The following is a 15,620-nucleotide window of genomic DNA, read 5'->3' as shown; positions in this document are numbered from 1 at the left end:
AGTTATTGTCCAGCTCTCTGATACATAGCAAGTGATTGCAAAGACCATGGCCTGGATCAGGTGCACCTCAGTGTCTAGACTGGCATCATTGCTCTTCAGTACTTTGGAGAGGTCTCTGACAGCAGACTTTCCTAATGCAATTTGTCTTTTCATTACCTGGCTGCTGGTGCCAAGATTGTTGATTGTGGAGCTAAGCAAACTAAAGCTGTTAACAATCTCAATCTCGACACCATTTATCATGATGCTGCCATTTGGCCCAGTGGTGAGAATCTTTGTCTTCTTGATGTAGAACTTCCATTCATATTGAAGACTGCAGTCCTGACCTTCCACAGCAAGCACTTCAGGTCCTCCTCAGTTTCAGCAAGCATAATGCAGATTGTTAATGAGTCTTCCTCCAATCTTGATGCTACATTTTTCCTCATAGAGTCCAGCCTCCTGGATGATCTGTTCCACATATAGATTGAAAAGGTATGGAGATAGGACACATCCCTGGCATACACCCTTCCCAAGGGAAACCATGCAATGTTTCCCTGCTCTGTTCTGATGACTGCCTCATGGTCCAAGTTTAGGTTTTGCATAAATACAGTCAAATGTTCTGGGATTCCCATTATTCTTAGAGTTAGCCACAATTTGTTGTGATCTACACAGTCAAAAGCCTTTGTATAGTCAATGAAACACAGATAGACATCCCTTTGGTATTCCCTGCTTTCAGCCAAGATCAGTCTAACATTAGGTACAATATCCTTAGTACCTGTACTTCTGTCAGTTCTCTGTTGATGTGCTGTTCCAGTCATTTTTTATAATCTTCAGCAGAACTTTGCTTGCATGTGATATCAGTGATATTGTTTGATAATTTCCACACTCTGTCAGGTCACCGTTTTTTTGGAATGGGAACAAATATAGATCTCTTCTAGTCAGTTGGCCAGGTGGCTGTCCTCCAGATTTCTTGGCACAACTTGATGAGCACATTTATGGCAGTTTCTACTTGTTGAAATGTATCAATTGGTATGCCATCAATTCCTGAGGCCTTGGTTTTTTGCCAGTTCCTTCCGAGCAGCTTGAACTTCCTCCTTCATCACCACAGGTTCTTGCTCGTACATTGTTTCACGTAATTCTTCTGTGCCTACCAGTTCCTTTTGGTACAATGACTCTGTATACTCTTTCCATCTTCTTTTAATACTTTCTGGGTCATTTAATATTCTGTCCAAAGCATCCTTAAGTATTGCAACTCAAAGCTTGAATTTGTTCTTCACTTCCTTGAGCTTAAAGAATGCTGAGCACATTCTGCCCTTTTGATTTTCTGATTCCAGCTCCTTGCACATTCCATTACAATACTTTGTCTTCTTGTGCTGCCCTTTGAAATCTTCTGTTCAACTCTTTAATATCTTGATTTCTTCCCTTTGTTTTTGGCTTTTTCAGCACTCTGCTGCAATATTCAGTCTCTTCTAACATCTATTTTGGTCTTTTCTTCCTCCTCTGTTTTTGCAATGGCCCCCTGCATTATTCCCGGATGATATTCTTAATATCCTCCCACAGCTCATCTAGTCATCACTCATTCATGTTCAAGGCCTAAAACCTGCTCCTGAGATGGTTTTGCAATTCAGATGAGATAGACTCAAGGTCCTATTTTGGTTCCTGTGGACTTGATTTAATTATGCTTAGCTTCAGCTTGAATTTGCATATGAGCAGTTGATGGTCTGTTCCACAATCAACACCTGGCCTAATTTCCACAGCTGATATTGAGCTTCTCCAATGGTTCTTTCTACAGATGTAATCCATCTGATTCCTGTGTATATCATCAGGTGAAATCCATGTGTATAGCCTGAATTTATGTTTGGTATAAAACATATTTGCAATGAATAAATCGTTAATTATGTAAAATTCTCTTACCATATCTAATATGTGCAAGTCCATTGGCACAGCACTGTGTCAGTCCATCATGATGAAAGTCGTCATCTCTTTCTCTGACTCTTCATCTTTCCCAACATGATGTCTTTTTCCAAAGACTGACCCCTCCCTACAACATGCCCAAATACACATAAGATAGAGTTGCACCATCCTGGCCTGTAAGGTGTCCTCTGACTCTACATCCTTGTTTGGCTTTTTCATAGTTCCTGGAATAGTCAGTACTCTTCTCCAACAGTACAATTCAAATGATAGAACCTTCTTCTGTCATCCTTGCTCATTGCCCAACTTTCAGATAGATCAGAAGCAATTTAAAAGACTATGGTTTAGATTGTTGTTGTGTACTATCGAGTCAGAACCAACCAATAGCTGACCCTTTGGAGGGTTTTCAGAGGCAATTAATTTCATGAGAAGAGATTGCCCATCCTTCTCCTGTGGAGCAGCTGGTGTCCTTGAACTGCATGCCTTCAGGATTGCAGCACAGCTTCTTACCACTAGGCCACCAGAGCTCCCCATGGCTTAGATCAGGTACCCCTTAGTCTTAAGATGACATCCTTGCTCCTTGACAGCAGATTTTCTCAATGTAATCCAAAATCCAATTTAGATTTCTTTATTGCTTATACCCTGGGTATTGATTGTGGATCCAATGAAAAAGAATGTGTTGACCATTTCAATCTTTTCTCCATCTTTCATGGTGGTCCAGTGGTGAGGACTTTTGTCCTTTTGATGTTGAGATGTAAGCCAACATCGTGTGTGTGTGTGTACACACATACACATTCTAGTAAGTGTTATATGAATAAGAGTTATGGCCGTGTAGGTGAATTTATATAAATCTATAGCAGTGAATTCCATGAAGTGGAAGTATTCTGTGCACAGACTTCCCTGAGAGCTTTGCAGAAAGCTGCAGTGTGTCTTGTGTAGAGCCCAGGGCATTCCTGGGTGAACCCGTGCGTGAGATATGCTGCATACTCACTGACTTATCACAGCATCGTAGAGTTCCAACCTTTTCTAAGTGGCTTAGTCTACAAAGCTCATTAAGTGCCATCTCTTTTGCAGCTATTTTAAGCTCCCAGATTTTCTGGCAAAAGTTAATTTTTCAGGAATACATCTTGTTATTAATATTCTTAGGAGATAGAAGTAAATCCTAGAAACAACTTTTACTGGGGGATAACCTTTAGCCCATTCTGTTTTCTGAAGGATTAGGATGGATTTGAGAGTACAGTGGGGCCCACCAGTGGTTAGACCCTCAACCCCAGTGGACAAACACGTACCCTTTGACCTACCATTAATGGCCATACCTGAAATTTCTTTACCACTTCCTTTGCTGGAGAAATTCCTCAAATTTTATTTACTAGAAGACCGGATTTACTATTTACTGAGGGCTCCTAAAGCCATCCTAATTCTCAGGAAGGAAACCATGTAAGAAAAAACCATGTAAGAGAAAAAAACATGGTAACACGTGAATGCTTAGCCAGCATGGAGTAGCTTAGTGCTGTCCAGTCAGTTATACTATCATCCCAAGTGGCATCCGCTTCCTAAACAACACTCCCCTGGAAACAATGAACTTGATAAATGTCGACAGTTATAGAAAGGCTTCAGGCCTTTTGTTCATAGGGTGGCGATGAGTCGATGAGTTGAGTCGTGCTCGACTCAACGGCAATTAGTGACAACAATGTCAGAATAAAATCAGACACATGGGTGAAAAAGAAAAAAAAACCCTTTGGGTTCAGTGATTTTGTTATCTTGAGGCTGTCCTTTACTGTAGAGAAAAAGATGATGGAGAATTGCACTATCAGACCATATAAACTATGAGTAGGGTGTCCACAAAACAAAAGTGACATTTCTAGAACCTTTTATATAAATGCAAATGATTTGTTGTTGTCATTGTGGTTGTTATTGTTATGTACCAGGGAGTCAGAATCCAGTCATATCAAGCTCTCCGGCTCTCCAGCGGGTTTTCAGAGGCAGTAAATCACACAGAAAGAGGGTTCCTATCTTTCTACCACAAAGCAGCTGGCAGATTTGAACCATGTGCATTTGGATGGGCAGTGCAACTCCTTAAAACTTAGCCACCAGAGTTCACTGAATGATGTATCTTGTTGTTACGTGTCATCAAGCCCCCTGTGACTTATGGCAACCCTACGTACAACAGCTCTGAACCCTGTCCTGTCCTGAGCCAACCTCATCATCTCCCACCACCCCAGTCACTGAGTCAGTCCGTCTCATCGAGAGTCTTCCTAGCTAGTGCTGTTCCTCCACCCTCCCAAGCATGATGTCTCTCTCCAAGGACTGGTTCCTCCTTGCCACATGCCTAACATATTTCAGACAGAGCTTCAGAATTCTTGCCTCCAAGAAGCCGCCTGTAGGAACAACTACAAGATATTACAGCATTCTTTTGTTTTCCTAGAAAGGCAATTTGTATCTTCCTGAAGCCCTTTCTTAAATAAAAGGGGCTTTGTGATACAGTCCTTATGGAGTTGCACACCAGACCCAAAAGTGGCCACTCTCTGGCTTGGAATAACTTTAAGTAACAGTCTTCTGCAAAATGCAAATACGTTTTGTTTTTCTTAATGGACATAGAACTGAGTCAATTTCTGGATTTTTTTTAATGGGCATTTGTTGACTCAACACTTTTAATTGCAAGTATTTCCCCCAAATGTTATTTCAGAAATCTTGACCATATCAGACTACTCAAATTTCAGCACACATCTGGCAACATACTTCATGCATGTTGCTCTTAGTTGCTATAGGAGTCATTACTGTCTCATGAACGAAGCGTTACGAGGTCTTGCGTCATGTACACAATTCCACACGCACACACAGAGACACCACACAGTTATTCACCGTTTTCCTGTGTATTTTCTGAGCCACTTCTTTCCTTTCATTCTCTTTGACCGTAGCTTTAGCAGTGGGACGCCTGCTGTCATTGAAAACTCCTGTTTTTTTCTCTGTGAGATGGTAATTTACACTCTCCCAGGATCCTGGACCTCAAAGACAGGCACCGTTGCCGAGAGCTGTGTACTGACCCCTGAGCGGATGTGTGTCTTTGTGTCACAGGCCTTCCAGCGCCAGGTCCATGAGAGCCTGACCCAGCTGGAGCTGATCAACAAGCAGTACCGCCGCCTGGCCCGGGAGAACCGAACCGACTCAGCCTGCAGCCTCAAGCAGATGGTTCACGACGGCAACCAGCGATGGGACAACCTGCAGAAGCGGGTCACCTCCATCCTGCGCAGACTCAAGGTCATTGCTGTGCCCCCTCAGTGACTGAGAAGCCCAGGAAATGACACTGGGCCTTTCGAATCCAGTGTAAAACCCAGTTTCAGTGATGCTGGAAGGTTGGGATGGTGGGCGTGTTATCCAGGGAACATGATACAAACGGAGATTACAAGATTGTCATTGCGTGCTGAGAGGATGGCTTTCCAGAAGAATATTACAGCTTTCTGTGCCTCCTCTGTGTGCCATGTGGACTGTTTTTATTCTTTTTCACCCCGTACAGCACTTCATCGGCCAGCGGGAGGAGTTTGAGACGGCGCGAGACAACATCCTGGTCTGGCTGACCGAGATGGACCTGCAGCTCACCAATATCGAGCATTTCTCGGAATGTGATGTACAAGCTAAAATCAAACAACTCAAGGTAACAGATGCACTGTGTTCAGATTTCCAGTACAATGGGAGTCTCAAAAGGAGAGAATTTGTGGATCTGTTTATGAAGAATGTGATGGAATTCTTGAAAAAAAAATCTTCCAGATTGTTGTTGTTGTTGTTATTATGTGCCGTTGAGTCACCAGGGATGCATAACTATCCTCTGTACAATAGCCCTGAACCCTGCCCTATCCTGAGCCAGTCTTACTGTCTCTGACACACCTACACCCATTACCCCAGTTACTGTTTTAATCTATCTCATCTGAGGTCTTCCTCCACTCCACCCTTCCAAGCATGCTGTCCTTCTCCAAGGACCAGTCCCTCCTGGTCACATGTGCTAAGGAGATGAGACACAGCTTCAAAATCCTTGTCTCTAAGGAGCAGCCTGGTTATACCCTCTCCAGAACAGGCCAGTTCGTTAAGAACACTACCCAAAGGTAACCACTGTGGACATACAAACTGTCAGTTATTAACTTGGGTGGAAGACAGACATCTTTTTGGGATATGCTTGCATTGGGTTTTGATTTTGTCTTTTCTCTTTTGTTTATTTCAACTTAAAAGAATTCATTTTACCTCCTTGGTCTAAAGAAGCACTACTTTCTTAGGTTGAGATTTTGTCCCACAAAAGCTTTTGTAGATGTTAAAAAAATTACATTTGGAATGCCTTTTCTGATTTTCACTATATATCTCAGGTAGAAATTTAAATTTAAATAGGAGGAGTTTAGTGTAAATATCAACTCGGTTCATTGCCATCTACTCAGAAACAAACTCTTGGCTGAGCCTCTGTTGGGTTTCTGACACTACACCATGTGGGAGGAGATGGTCTGTTTTTCTCTCCAGGAACCACTGGTGGATTTGAACCACTGGAGTGGTGCAGCATTTTATTAGCCGTGCACCTCTTTATGGACTACGTCATCAGAGTCCCCTGTACTAATCTTTAAAGGAAATATATTTAATAGGAATTTAGCAGACTGTTTATAATCTCTTTTTCCCAAGATAGATGGGGGAGAGACAGAGAGAGAGAGAGAGAGAGAGAGAGAGAAAAGATGTTTTTAAAGAATAGCTTAGATGCTTATCTCTTTCAGGTTAATAAAATAAAGCAAGGAAATGACCCTAATCATAGATTCTCAGAATGAAAAATATTCATAGACAAGTAAACTATACTTTTCTGCCTTCCCCCCTCATACACACTCACTTCCTCAGCCTCCTCCCTGTTTCCTTGCACAGTTCTCACAACTTCTCACAGGCAAATCAGTATTTAACTCCTCCAACCCGAAGTCTTTACTAAGTATGGGCTGATTTTTTTTTTCCCTCTGGAATCTGGCCTTATCAGGGGACTTTTTTCTACCCCCTCCCACTTCTCCCTTGGAAATCTCTCATGTTTCAAAACTGTGCACTAGTCCAATATCTTTCCTTATATTGAAACAAAACTTACTCTCTGAAGCTTGAACCTGTGATTAAAACTTGGCTTCGTGGAACCATAAAGAATGAATCTAAATACTCCTTCAAGAAGTCTGCATTTTTTTTCAATTCACTGAAACTCTAGCTGAGTCCATTTAAGAATCTCGTGAGTCAATTTCAGAATCTCGTGAACAAGTCTGTGACATCACTTGTCATTTGGGCAGGTGTTTGCCATCTGAGAGGGGCATCTAAGATGAAATCGTTCAGCAGTCCTTTAACATGCTAAACCCATTGCAATGGCGTTCCATCGGCTGCTGTTATTTTCTGCCCGCTACTTGTCAGTGCTCTGAGATTTGTGGTCTGTTTGAATGTTTTTTTGGAGTTTTTTCCCCCCTGGGACATTCTGCCCATTCTGTCTAGAGTGCTAAGTTTTGTTAGCCAAAAATACTTTTCTTCCCATAATCCTCCAGGATATTCATTTATAACTCCTGATCTTAAGAATGCTATGGTTTATGTTAGAAAGTCTCTCTTGACTTGCCATTATGTTTTTCACTCTCTGACAGTTTCCTACCTTGCTGTCTTTTGCAGATTTGACTGTATGTAGTAAACTAATTATGCCAGTAACATTCTTCTAACATAATGAGAAATATAGAGGGCCCTTGTATTTAAAAGTTGGTTGGGCCTGAGGGTCTAGTGTTATTTTTGGAGGAACATTTTTCTAAGCTGCACAGCACTCCTCTGTCAATGTGCTGCACTGAGGTAATCTGGGTTTTCTGTGATGCTGAACCTTGTGCCATTGGGGTGTTAAATGCCATATTATGCCATGGCTGCCCATGGTGGACAGTGTCTGGTGGAGCTCCCAGTTTAAGACATGTTTGGAAGCAAGAGTGGCGTCCACTTCCTAAACCACATGCCTCTGGAAACTATGAACTTGGAGATACGACGATAGTTCCAGAAAGGTTTCAGGCCTTTTGTTCGTAGGGTTGCTCTGAGTCATGCTCGACTCAATGGCAATCAACAACAACAATGAGAAATAAACTTCGTGTCTTTGTATATAGTTGTTGTTGTTATATGTCATCAAGTTGCTTTCGGCTCATAACAACCCTGTGTACAACAGCCCTAAATCCTGCTCTATCCTGTGCCAGTCTCACTGTCTCCAACACACCTACCCCCAGTACCCCAGTCACTGAATCGATCCACTTCACAGAGGGTCTTCCTCTCCTGCGCTGTCCCACCACCCTCCCAAGCATGACGTCCCTCTCCAAGGACTGGTCCCTCCTTGCAACATGTCCGAAGTATATCAGACGAAGCTTCAGAATCTTTGCCTCCAAGGAGCAGCCTGGTTTAATGCTCTCTTGGACGAACCTGTTCATTTTCTTAGCAGTCCATGGTAACACATAGTAAATGAAATATCACCACTGGCCTTTCTCTAACATACTGGGAAATCCCTATTTTGTCATTGTATATGGTAACTGAACCATCACCACCCTCCTTGTTTTAACGTGATGAGAAATGCCTGTCTGGTAGCTACTTCTCCCCACGTGAGCGTTGAGCAGTTACAGGAGGTGTGTGCTTTGCAGGCGTTCCAGAGGGAAATCTCCCTGAACCACAACAAGATTGAGCAGATCATCGCCCAAGGAGAGCAGCTCATAGAGAAGAGCGAGCCCCTGGACGCTGCTGTGACCGAGGAGGAGCTGGATGAGCTCCGACGCTACTGCCAAGAAGTGTTCGGGCGTGTGGAGAGATACCATAAGAAACTGATTCGCCTGCCTGTACGTAACGGTTCTCTTTTTGCAGAGGGAACTTACTAGCTATGCTGGGTAGTGTACCTAGGAGGCATTGTGTAGTGAATAAATTCAGATTCTGAAGGCAGTGTTTGGGCTCAAGTCCACCCTCTTACACTTGGTTATGGAACCCGAGTCAGGCTTCTTTGCCTTTCTTGACTCAATTTCTTTCACTCTGGTGGCCTCGTGCTATGAAGCTGCGCTGCAATCCCAAAGGCACACGGTTTGAATCCACCAGATGCTCTGTGAAAGAAGGAAGGACAGCCGCCTCCTTTATAGTTTCCTGCCTCTGAAAACCTGCTGGAGTGTCAGCTATGAGTCGCTTCTGACTCCAAAGCAGAAAAACACAGCAACCACAACCACAACATAAAACCAAACGTCCTGTCGGTCTCAGCCCTGGGGCCCCTTCATTGAGTTTCTAAGGCTGTAGATCAGGATGGGAGGAGACAGCCTCTTCTCTTCCAGTTGGTAGATTCTAACCTCCAACCTTAAGTCGATCGTCCAGAACATAACCCACACTGTAGGGCTTGTAAGAGGACCAGATTCCATCTACTTCATTCCAGTTAATGACAAGTGAGTGTTGTCAGCACAGAATTTGTGCTCAGTGAGGGTCAACTGGCTGATTTTGAGGAAGCAGATTGAGATGCCGCAAACTGGGTGAACTTGATCCGCTAACCTTTTGCTTAGTGGCTGAGGGCATTAAGCACTTGTGCCATTCAGGCCTTTAGTTTAGTAATGGCACCACCTTCTATAAAAGCTCATGTGAGCGGCAAATGTATTAACATATGTGAAGAGCAATCGACTCGACACGTGTCTTTTATGGGAAACAGAGAGCCTCGGGAAGAAACCAGGAGACGAAGGCAAACGGCCTAAACTGTTGCTCCGCCAATGGTGTTATATTTAGATGAATTGTTTTCCTCCCTTTTTTTTCAAATCAGTACCACAAATACCTCTCATCTATAGAGATGTTAGTGTTCGAAGGCTGAGAATGTTCTAAGATGAATGATGTCTTATATCTGTGATAGAAGGCAAGAAAGACAAAGTGTTATTGAGTAGGGCCACGAGTTTGCAAACTTGGCTACCAACCAAAGTTTGGAGGGTTCAAGCCATCCAGAGGGGCCTTGGAAGAAACACCTGACAATTACTCCTAAAACTTGAGCCACTAAAACCCGGTAACTCTCAGTTCTGTTCTGGGTTTGTCAATTTAGCCCCTGATTTAAGGTTTTAGTAGTAATTTATTCTAATTCTTGCTCTATGCCATGATGTTAGTGTATTTATATCATCATATGTAATCTTATGTGGTTGTTGTTGTTGATTGCCTTTGAGTCAAGCATGACTCATAGCGACCCTATGAACAAAAGGCCTGAAGCCTTTCTATAACTATCAACCTTTATCAAAGCTCATAGAGTTTTCATAGGCATATTGTTTAGGAAGTGGACGCCCCTCCTGCTTCTTTATAGCATCGTATTTAATCATTTGTGAGTTTAGTATCAGTAGGAAGGTTTTGACATGATTCCCATTTTCTCAGTGGGAAATCTGAAGCTTTGGTTAGTTAATTAATATCAAAACCACTGAGTCAGTTCATAGTCCATGAGGTTTCTGGGCCTTTAAATCTTAGTAGGGAGGAAACGGCCTCATCTTTCTCCTACAGAGCAGCTGGTGGATTCAAATTGCTGACTTTTCAGTAAAATAGCCCCGTTGATTACACACTCAGGACCCTTGGCAGTAATTCTCATTCAGGCCTCTTTGAGTTAGAATGGACGTGACGGCCTCTAACAGCAACAGAAGGGCAGGTTGTCAGGCGATCCAATATTACTTCTTTTTGGCATGAAGTTTAGTCTAACCCTGAGCAAGTGAGGCGTGTGGCCCCCATAAGCTGGGAAAGTCCAAGGGAAGGCAGAGCCCACAGAGGCCACTGAAGTGACGGGCAGATCTGACCTTCACAGCTCCAGGACGAAGACCATGACCTCTCAGACCGAGAGCTGGAGCTGGATGACTCTGCAGTGCTCTCGGACCTGCGTTGGCCGGACACGCCCGCCCAGGCAGCACTGTCCCCCCAGCCGTCCTCCAACCCCTCGCTGTCCCTGGCCCAGCCCCTCCGGAGCGAGCGGTCAGGACGGGACACCCCAGCCAGCGTGGACTCCATCCCCCTCGAGTGGGATCACGACTATGACCTCAGCCGTGACCTGGAGTCTGCGGTCACCAGGACCCTGCACTCGGAGGATGAGGAGGGCCAGGAGGACAAAGACTTCTACCTACAGGGAGCTGTCGGCCTGGCAGGTAGGAAGAATGGGGCCTCTGTAACAGCAGAAAGGAAATCACAGGCTGAGGGAGGTAGACCAGGAGCTCGGGGTGGTCTAGTTTGGTTCCTTTCTCCCACCTGAGGAAACTGATATGATTGTTGTTGGTGTTGTTATGTGCCATCAAGTCACTTGCAACTCATAGCGACCCTAAACCCTGCTCTGTCCCTTGCCATTACTATTGTCTCCAACGCACTCATCTCCATTATCCCAGTGATGGAATCAGTCCACCTCATAGAGGGTCTTCCTCCCCTGTGCAGTCCCTCTACCCTCCCAAGCATAATGTCCCTCTCCAAGGACTGGTCCCTCCTTGCAAACATGTCCAAAATATGTGAGCTGGAGCTTCAGAATCCTTGCCTCCAAGGAGCAGCCTGGCTTTATCCTCTCCAGGACAAACTTATTTGTTCTCCTAACAGTCTATGGTATATTCAGTACTCTTCTCCAGCACCACAGCTCAAAGGCATCAATTCTTCTTCTATCCTCCCCAGTCATTGTCCAGCTCTCTGATACATAACAAGTGATTGCAAAGACCATGTGTCAGGCGCACCTTAGTCACGTTTAGCAGATGTAAAACTTAGCATGGCTATTCATTTCTCCCACTTCTCTTTGTGTTCTTATTTATTATGTACCACTTTCTAAATGCCGGTAATTCCCAGTGAGATGGATTGATATGGTGACCGCAGCAATGGGTTCATTGTATCAGAGGTGATGAGGATGGCACAGGATAGGGCAGGATTCCACTGTGTTGTTCACAGGATCGCCAGGAATCATACTCAGCTCAACAGCCCCTAACGACAAAACAGCAACAATGATTCACAGACTCGGGCCAGGTTCAGATTCTTCCTTCGTAAGGTTGCTGTGAGTCAGAGTTGACTCAACAGCACCTCACAACCACAACAGTGATACACAAGCCCTTCTCTTTCCGAAGGGCTTTGATTCTAGCGTGCAAGATCAGCAAGGATGGAGGGGTTGCACGGAGCTCTCTGCACCGGGGGTGGGAAGGGGCATTTGAGGGGTGCGGGTTCAGAGATCTGAGGAGGAGCTTCAGGGAGGAAGCTGAGTAGACCCCCAGGGATGAGTGACTGTCGTCGATGGAGTCCAGAGACAGAGGCGAAGGAGCCAGCTGGACTCGAATTAGAGTGTGCCCTGGGCCTGAAACCCTGAAATACCACAGGAGGACAAGGGTAGGAAAACAGGAACTGGAGAAAGAGAGTGAATAAAAGGAGAACAAGGATTCAGAGACTGGACTGTACCCTTGTAAACGTTCCTAATAATTAATAGTAATAATAATAATAATAGTATGAAGTAATTATTAAATAATTGATATTCTTAATTATTATTCTCATTAAGAATCATAATTATTATAATATTATTATACATTGCTGTTGTTTTTGTTGTTGTTAAGTGCCATCAAGTTGCAGGCAACTCATAGCAACCCTATGAAGGAGAGTCCTCAATGCTTGTGTGTTTTTCATCCTCTCTCCAGGTTCATAGGGTTTTCGGAGGCAAGCAGTTTCGGAAGTGGATGCCAGTCCTGCTTCCAAGCTTATTTTAATTGGGGAGCTCCATCCAGCTCTCTGGGTAACCAGCCAGTAATGCATTTGACACATCAGTGCTCAGCCCTCACAGTAACCACAAGTTACCGCTGTATGGCAACTTGTACACCAGGGCTATATGACCTAGAAGAATGTTTGAACAAAATAATTATTATAATATTATTATTATTACATTATTCTATAATTATATTATTCTATATTATTACATCATCATCATTATTATTATTACTATTACTATTAAGATGGATTTGTTTTCTAAGATAATCACAGTACAATTCAACGTGGCTGTTGGGACCTTTAGATACCTATTTCTGTCGGCCAGTCGGGCTCTAGAATATGCCTTTTCTGGGTGGAAATCTCAGCTCTGCCACTTGTCAGTCGTGGAAGCTTGTAAATGATCCCTCCAGACTCCAGTTCCTTCATCTATACATTGGGACTAACCAGCTGGAGAACCTCTCAGGGTTTCTCTCCACATAAATGAGTCAGAGTGTACACATGATCCCCTGTGTACCTGGCTCCTCCGAGGCCCAGAAAGCATGGGCTCTGGTCAACCATCGCAGGAGCTGTGCTGTGAGCAGGCTACCCGTCCTCTCCCTGCCCGCGAGCGTCCTGTGTGGTCCAGACAGACTAATACCCCTTCTTTCTCTAGGAGAGTGAAACCACTGCCACCTGGGATGCTTCCAGAACCTGGCTGTCCACTTAGACTGTGCTCTTTTTGCAGATGTAGTGGTCCCCGAAAGCCCCGAGGCCTTTGTAAAACTCACAGAAAATGCCATCAGAGATGCCTCTGGTAGGCCCCCTCGGCCCAGGCGGAGCCGGCGCCTCCCCACCTGCCCCTGCGCCCCTCTTCGCTCACCTGCAGTCTTTCATGGCTTGGTGACTCGCATGTTGAGGCTCACCTTTCCTCTCTCACTGCTTGACTAGAAAACATGGAAGTGTACAAAAATCTGGCTGGTCAACATCATGTAGATTTGAATCAAATTAAATGATATGATTATAAGTATTATTTTCGTGAGACCTGAATCTGTGATGGTGCTGTGACAATAGGAAATAGGACACGAAACCAGCTCTTCAGCTTAGATCCTGGTGTGCTCTTTGGGTGTGGGGGTGCTGACTTGAGGGAGCGGATGTCCCTAGAGTGGAAGGGTCGGGGTGCCTCTGTCCCGTACACATCCCTGTCTGTCTGCATGATCAGGACACTTCTTCCTCCTGGCCTCAGAGCCCCCCTTCCAATCCAGGGTGAGCCTAGACAAGCAGCTCTTCAAAAAGATCACAATTTTGTGATTTTTGACTTGAATTTGATATGTTGGGATTTTTATGATGTTTAGTTATTGACTCTTCGCCCAGAAGAGAATGTGAAAAGGAAACGTAATGGGCAATATCTTGAGGCTCAGATTTTCCTTTAAAAAAGTATTGTTTCTTCCAAGAAGAGTGATCGGAGGAGGAAAGGAGGGGCCAGTGCTGTTTAAGGCTGCAGCAGACCTGCAGAAATCAGGGCAGTTATTCAAGGGTAGGAGCGGCATAGGCTGTGATACTGAGCCCTGGAATCACTCCTGTGTGCTTAGGGTTTCAAAGGAAAACAGGGAAAGGGGAGGGGGTGAAGTAGCATGACAGAGAGAGAGATGGGGAGAGAGGGAGAAAGGGAGGGAGAGAGAGAGAAAGAATGACGCTGGCCTGCTCCAGAGAAGAGCCCTCACCTGGGGGTGTGGAAGAGGCCTTTTTCCTAGATAAACGCAGAAAGCTTTCTAATCCTTGTTCTGCTTCCACACTGTGCTTGCTTTACCCTAGTCATCAATGCTTTTGTTTGCTCAAAGACTAATACAAATAAATAGAGAGAAAAAGAATGTCCCTGGGTGTCGCTGCACATGGTCCATGCACACGGCTGCTGGCCCAGAAGTTGGAGGTGGGAGTCCTCCTAGAGGCACCTTGGAAGAAAGGCGTGGTGATCTGTTTCCAGGAAATCAGTGCCTGAGAGGGCTGTGGACCCGGATCTGCTCTGACACACATAGGGACGTCATGAGCGGGAAATCAAGTCACCAGCAGCTGGATACACACATACACACGCACAAGCATGTAGATATGTGTGTACACACACATATCCACACGCACATGTGTATATACATGCACATGTATGTACACATGTTATTGTTTACCACTGGGTCAGAACCAACCCATGGCTGACCCTCCAGTGGGTTTTCAGAGGCAGAAAGTCACATGGGAAGAGATTGCCCATCTTTCTTCCACAAAGCAGCTGGTGGATTTGAACCACATGCCTTTGGGTTGGCAACACAGTTCCTTATCATTAGGCCCCCAGAGCTCCTACACACACACACACACACATACACACACACGTATGCACACAAACATATGTATATGCACATACAAATATTCATATATATGTATATTCATACGCACATACATATATACTTAAAACTTGCACTTGTTTTTATTTTTATTTCCGATTATCAATGTTGTTGGGGGCCGTTGAATTCATTCCCATGTCCATGGACCCTGTGTGTTTACACTGTAGAACTGGTCATCCCACAGAGTTTTCTTGGTTCTAATCTTCAGGGAAGCAAACTGCCACATCTTTCTCCCACGGTAGGTTCAAGCTGCCAACCTTTGGCTGGCAGTCAAGCACTTTAAAGCTGTACCACCAGGGCCCCTTGCGTTTTGACTAAAGGCAGTCTCCAGTTAGAGATTGTCATGGGCGCCTATCCTGAAACCAGCCTTTGCTTGGTTGACTTGAAGTCATTACTTAAATGAATGGTGCAGCCATGGGAGTGTTGGTAGAAGGATCTGCTCCTGAGAGGCCAAAAGAATTACAGGAGGCTGACCATCCCCTGCTCCCGAAGTGACTGCAGGAAGAACCAGAAGTAATGGACTTCAGGTTTCCAAGGTGTGCGCTCTGGTGGTGTAGTCCGGAGGGTGTGGTGCTGCTCACCCAAAGGCCATGCCTCTCCAGCAGTTTGAAACCACCAGGCGGCCGTTCTGTAGGAGGACGATGGCCAGTCTCCTCCTGTGTGATCTGT

The 15,620-nt window shown here is 44.7% G+C and overlaps 1 protein-coding gene across 1 annotated transcript in view; it reads left to right on the top strand.

Moving 5' to 3' along the window:
* SYNE1 (spectrin repeat containing, nuclear envelope 1) overlaps window positions 1-15,620 on the top strand; it is a 644,155-nt gene that overhangs the window by 592,327 nt on the left and 36,208 nt on the right. Inside the window, exons 131-134 of the mRNA XM_006882743.1 lie at window positions 4,963-5,145; window positions 5,402-5,539; window positions 8,529-8,720; window positions 10,679-11,012. Of these exons, the coding sequence (XP_006882805.1) occupies window positions 4,963-5,145; window positions 5,402-5,539; window positions 8,529-8,720; window positions 10,679-11,012 (847 nt within the window). The remainder of the gene's footprint in view (window positions 1-4,962; window positions 5,146-5,401; window positions 5,540-8,528; window positions 8,721-10,678; window positions 11,013-15,620) is intronic.

The sequence above is a fragment of the Elephantulus edwardii genome, unplaced genomic scaffold (genome assembly GCF_000299155.1).
Source record: "Elephantulus edwardii isolate Elephantulus edwardi_28Jun2011 unplaced genomic scaffold, EleEdw1.0 scaffold00024, whole genome shotgun sequence".
Taxonomy (NCBI): domain Eukaryota; kingdom Metazoa; phylum Chordata; class Mammalia; order Macroscelidea; family Macroscelididae; genus Elephantulus; species Elephantulus edwardii.
Note: the sequence above shows the minus strand (reverse complement) of the source record. Positions and strands in the feature narration are given on the sequence as shown.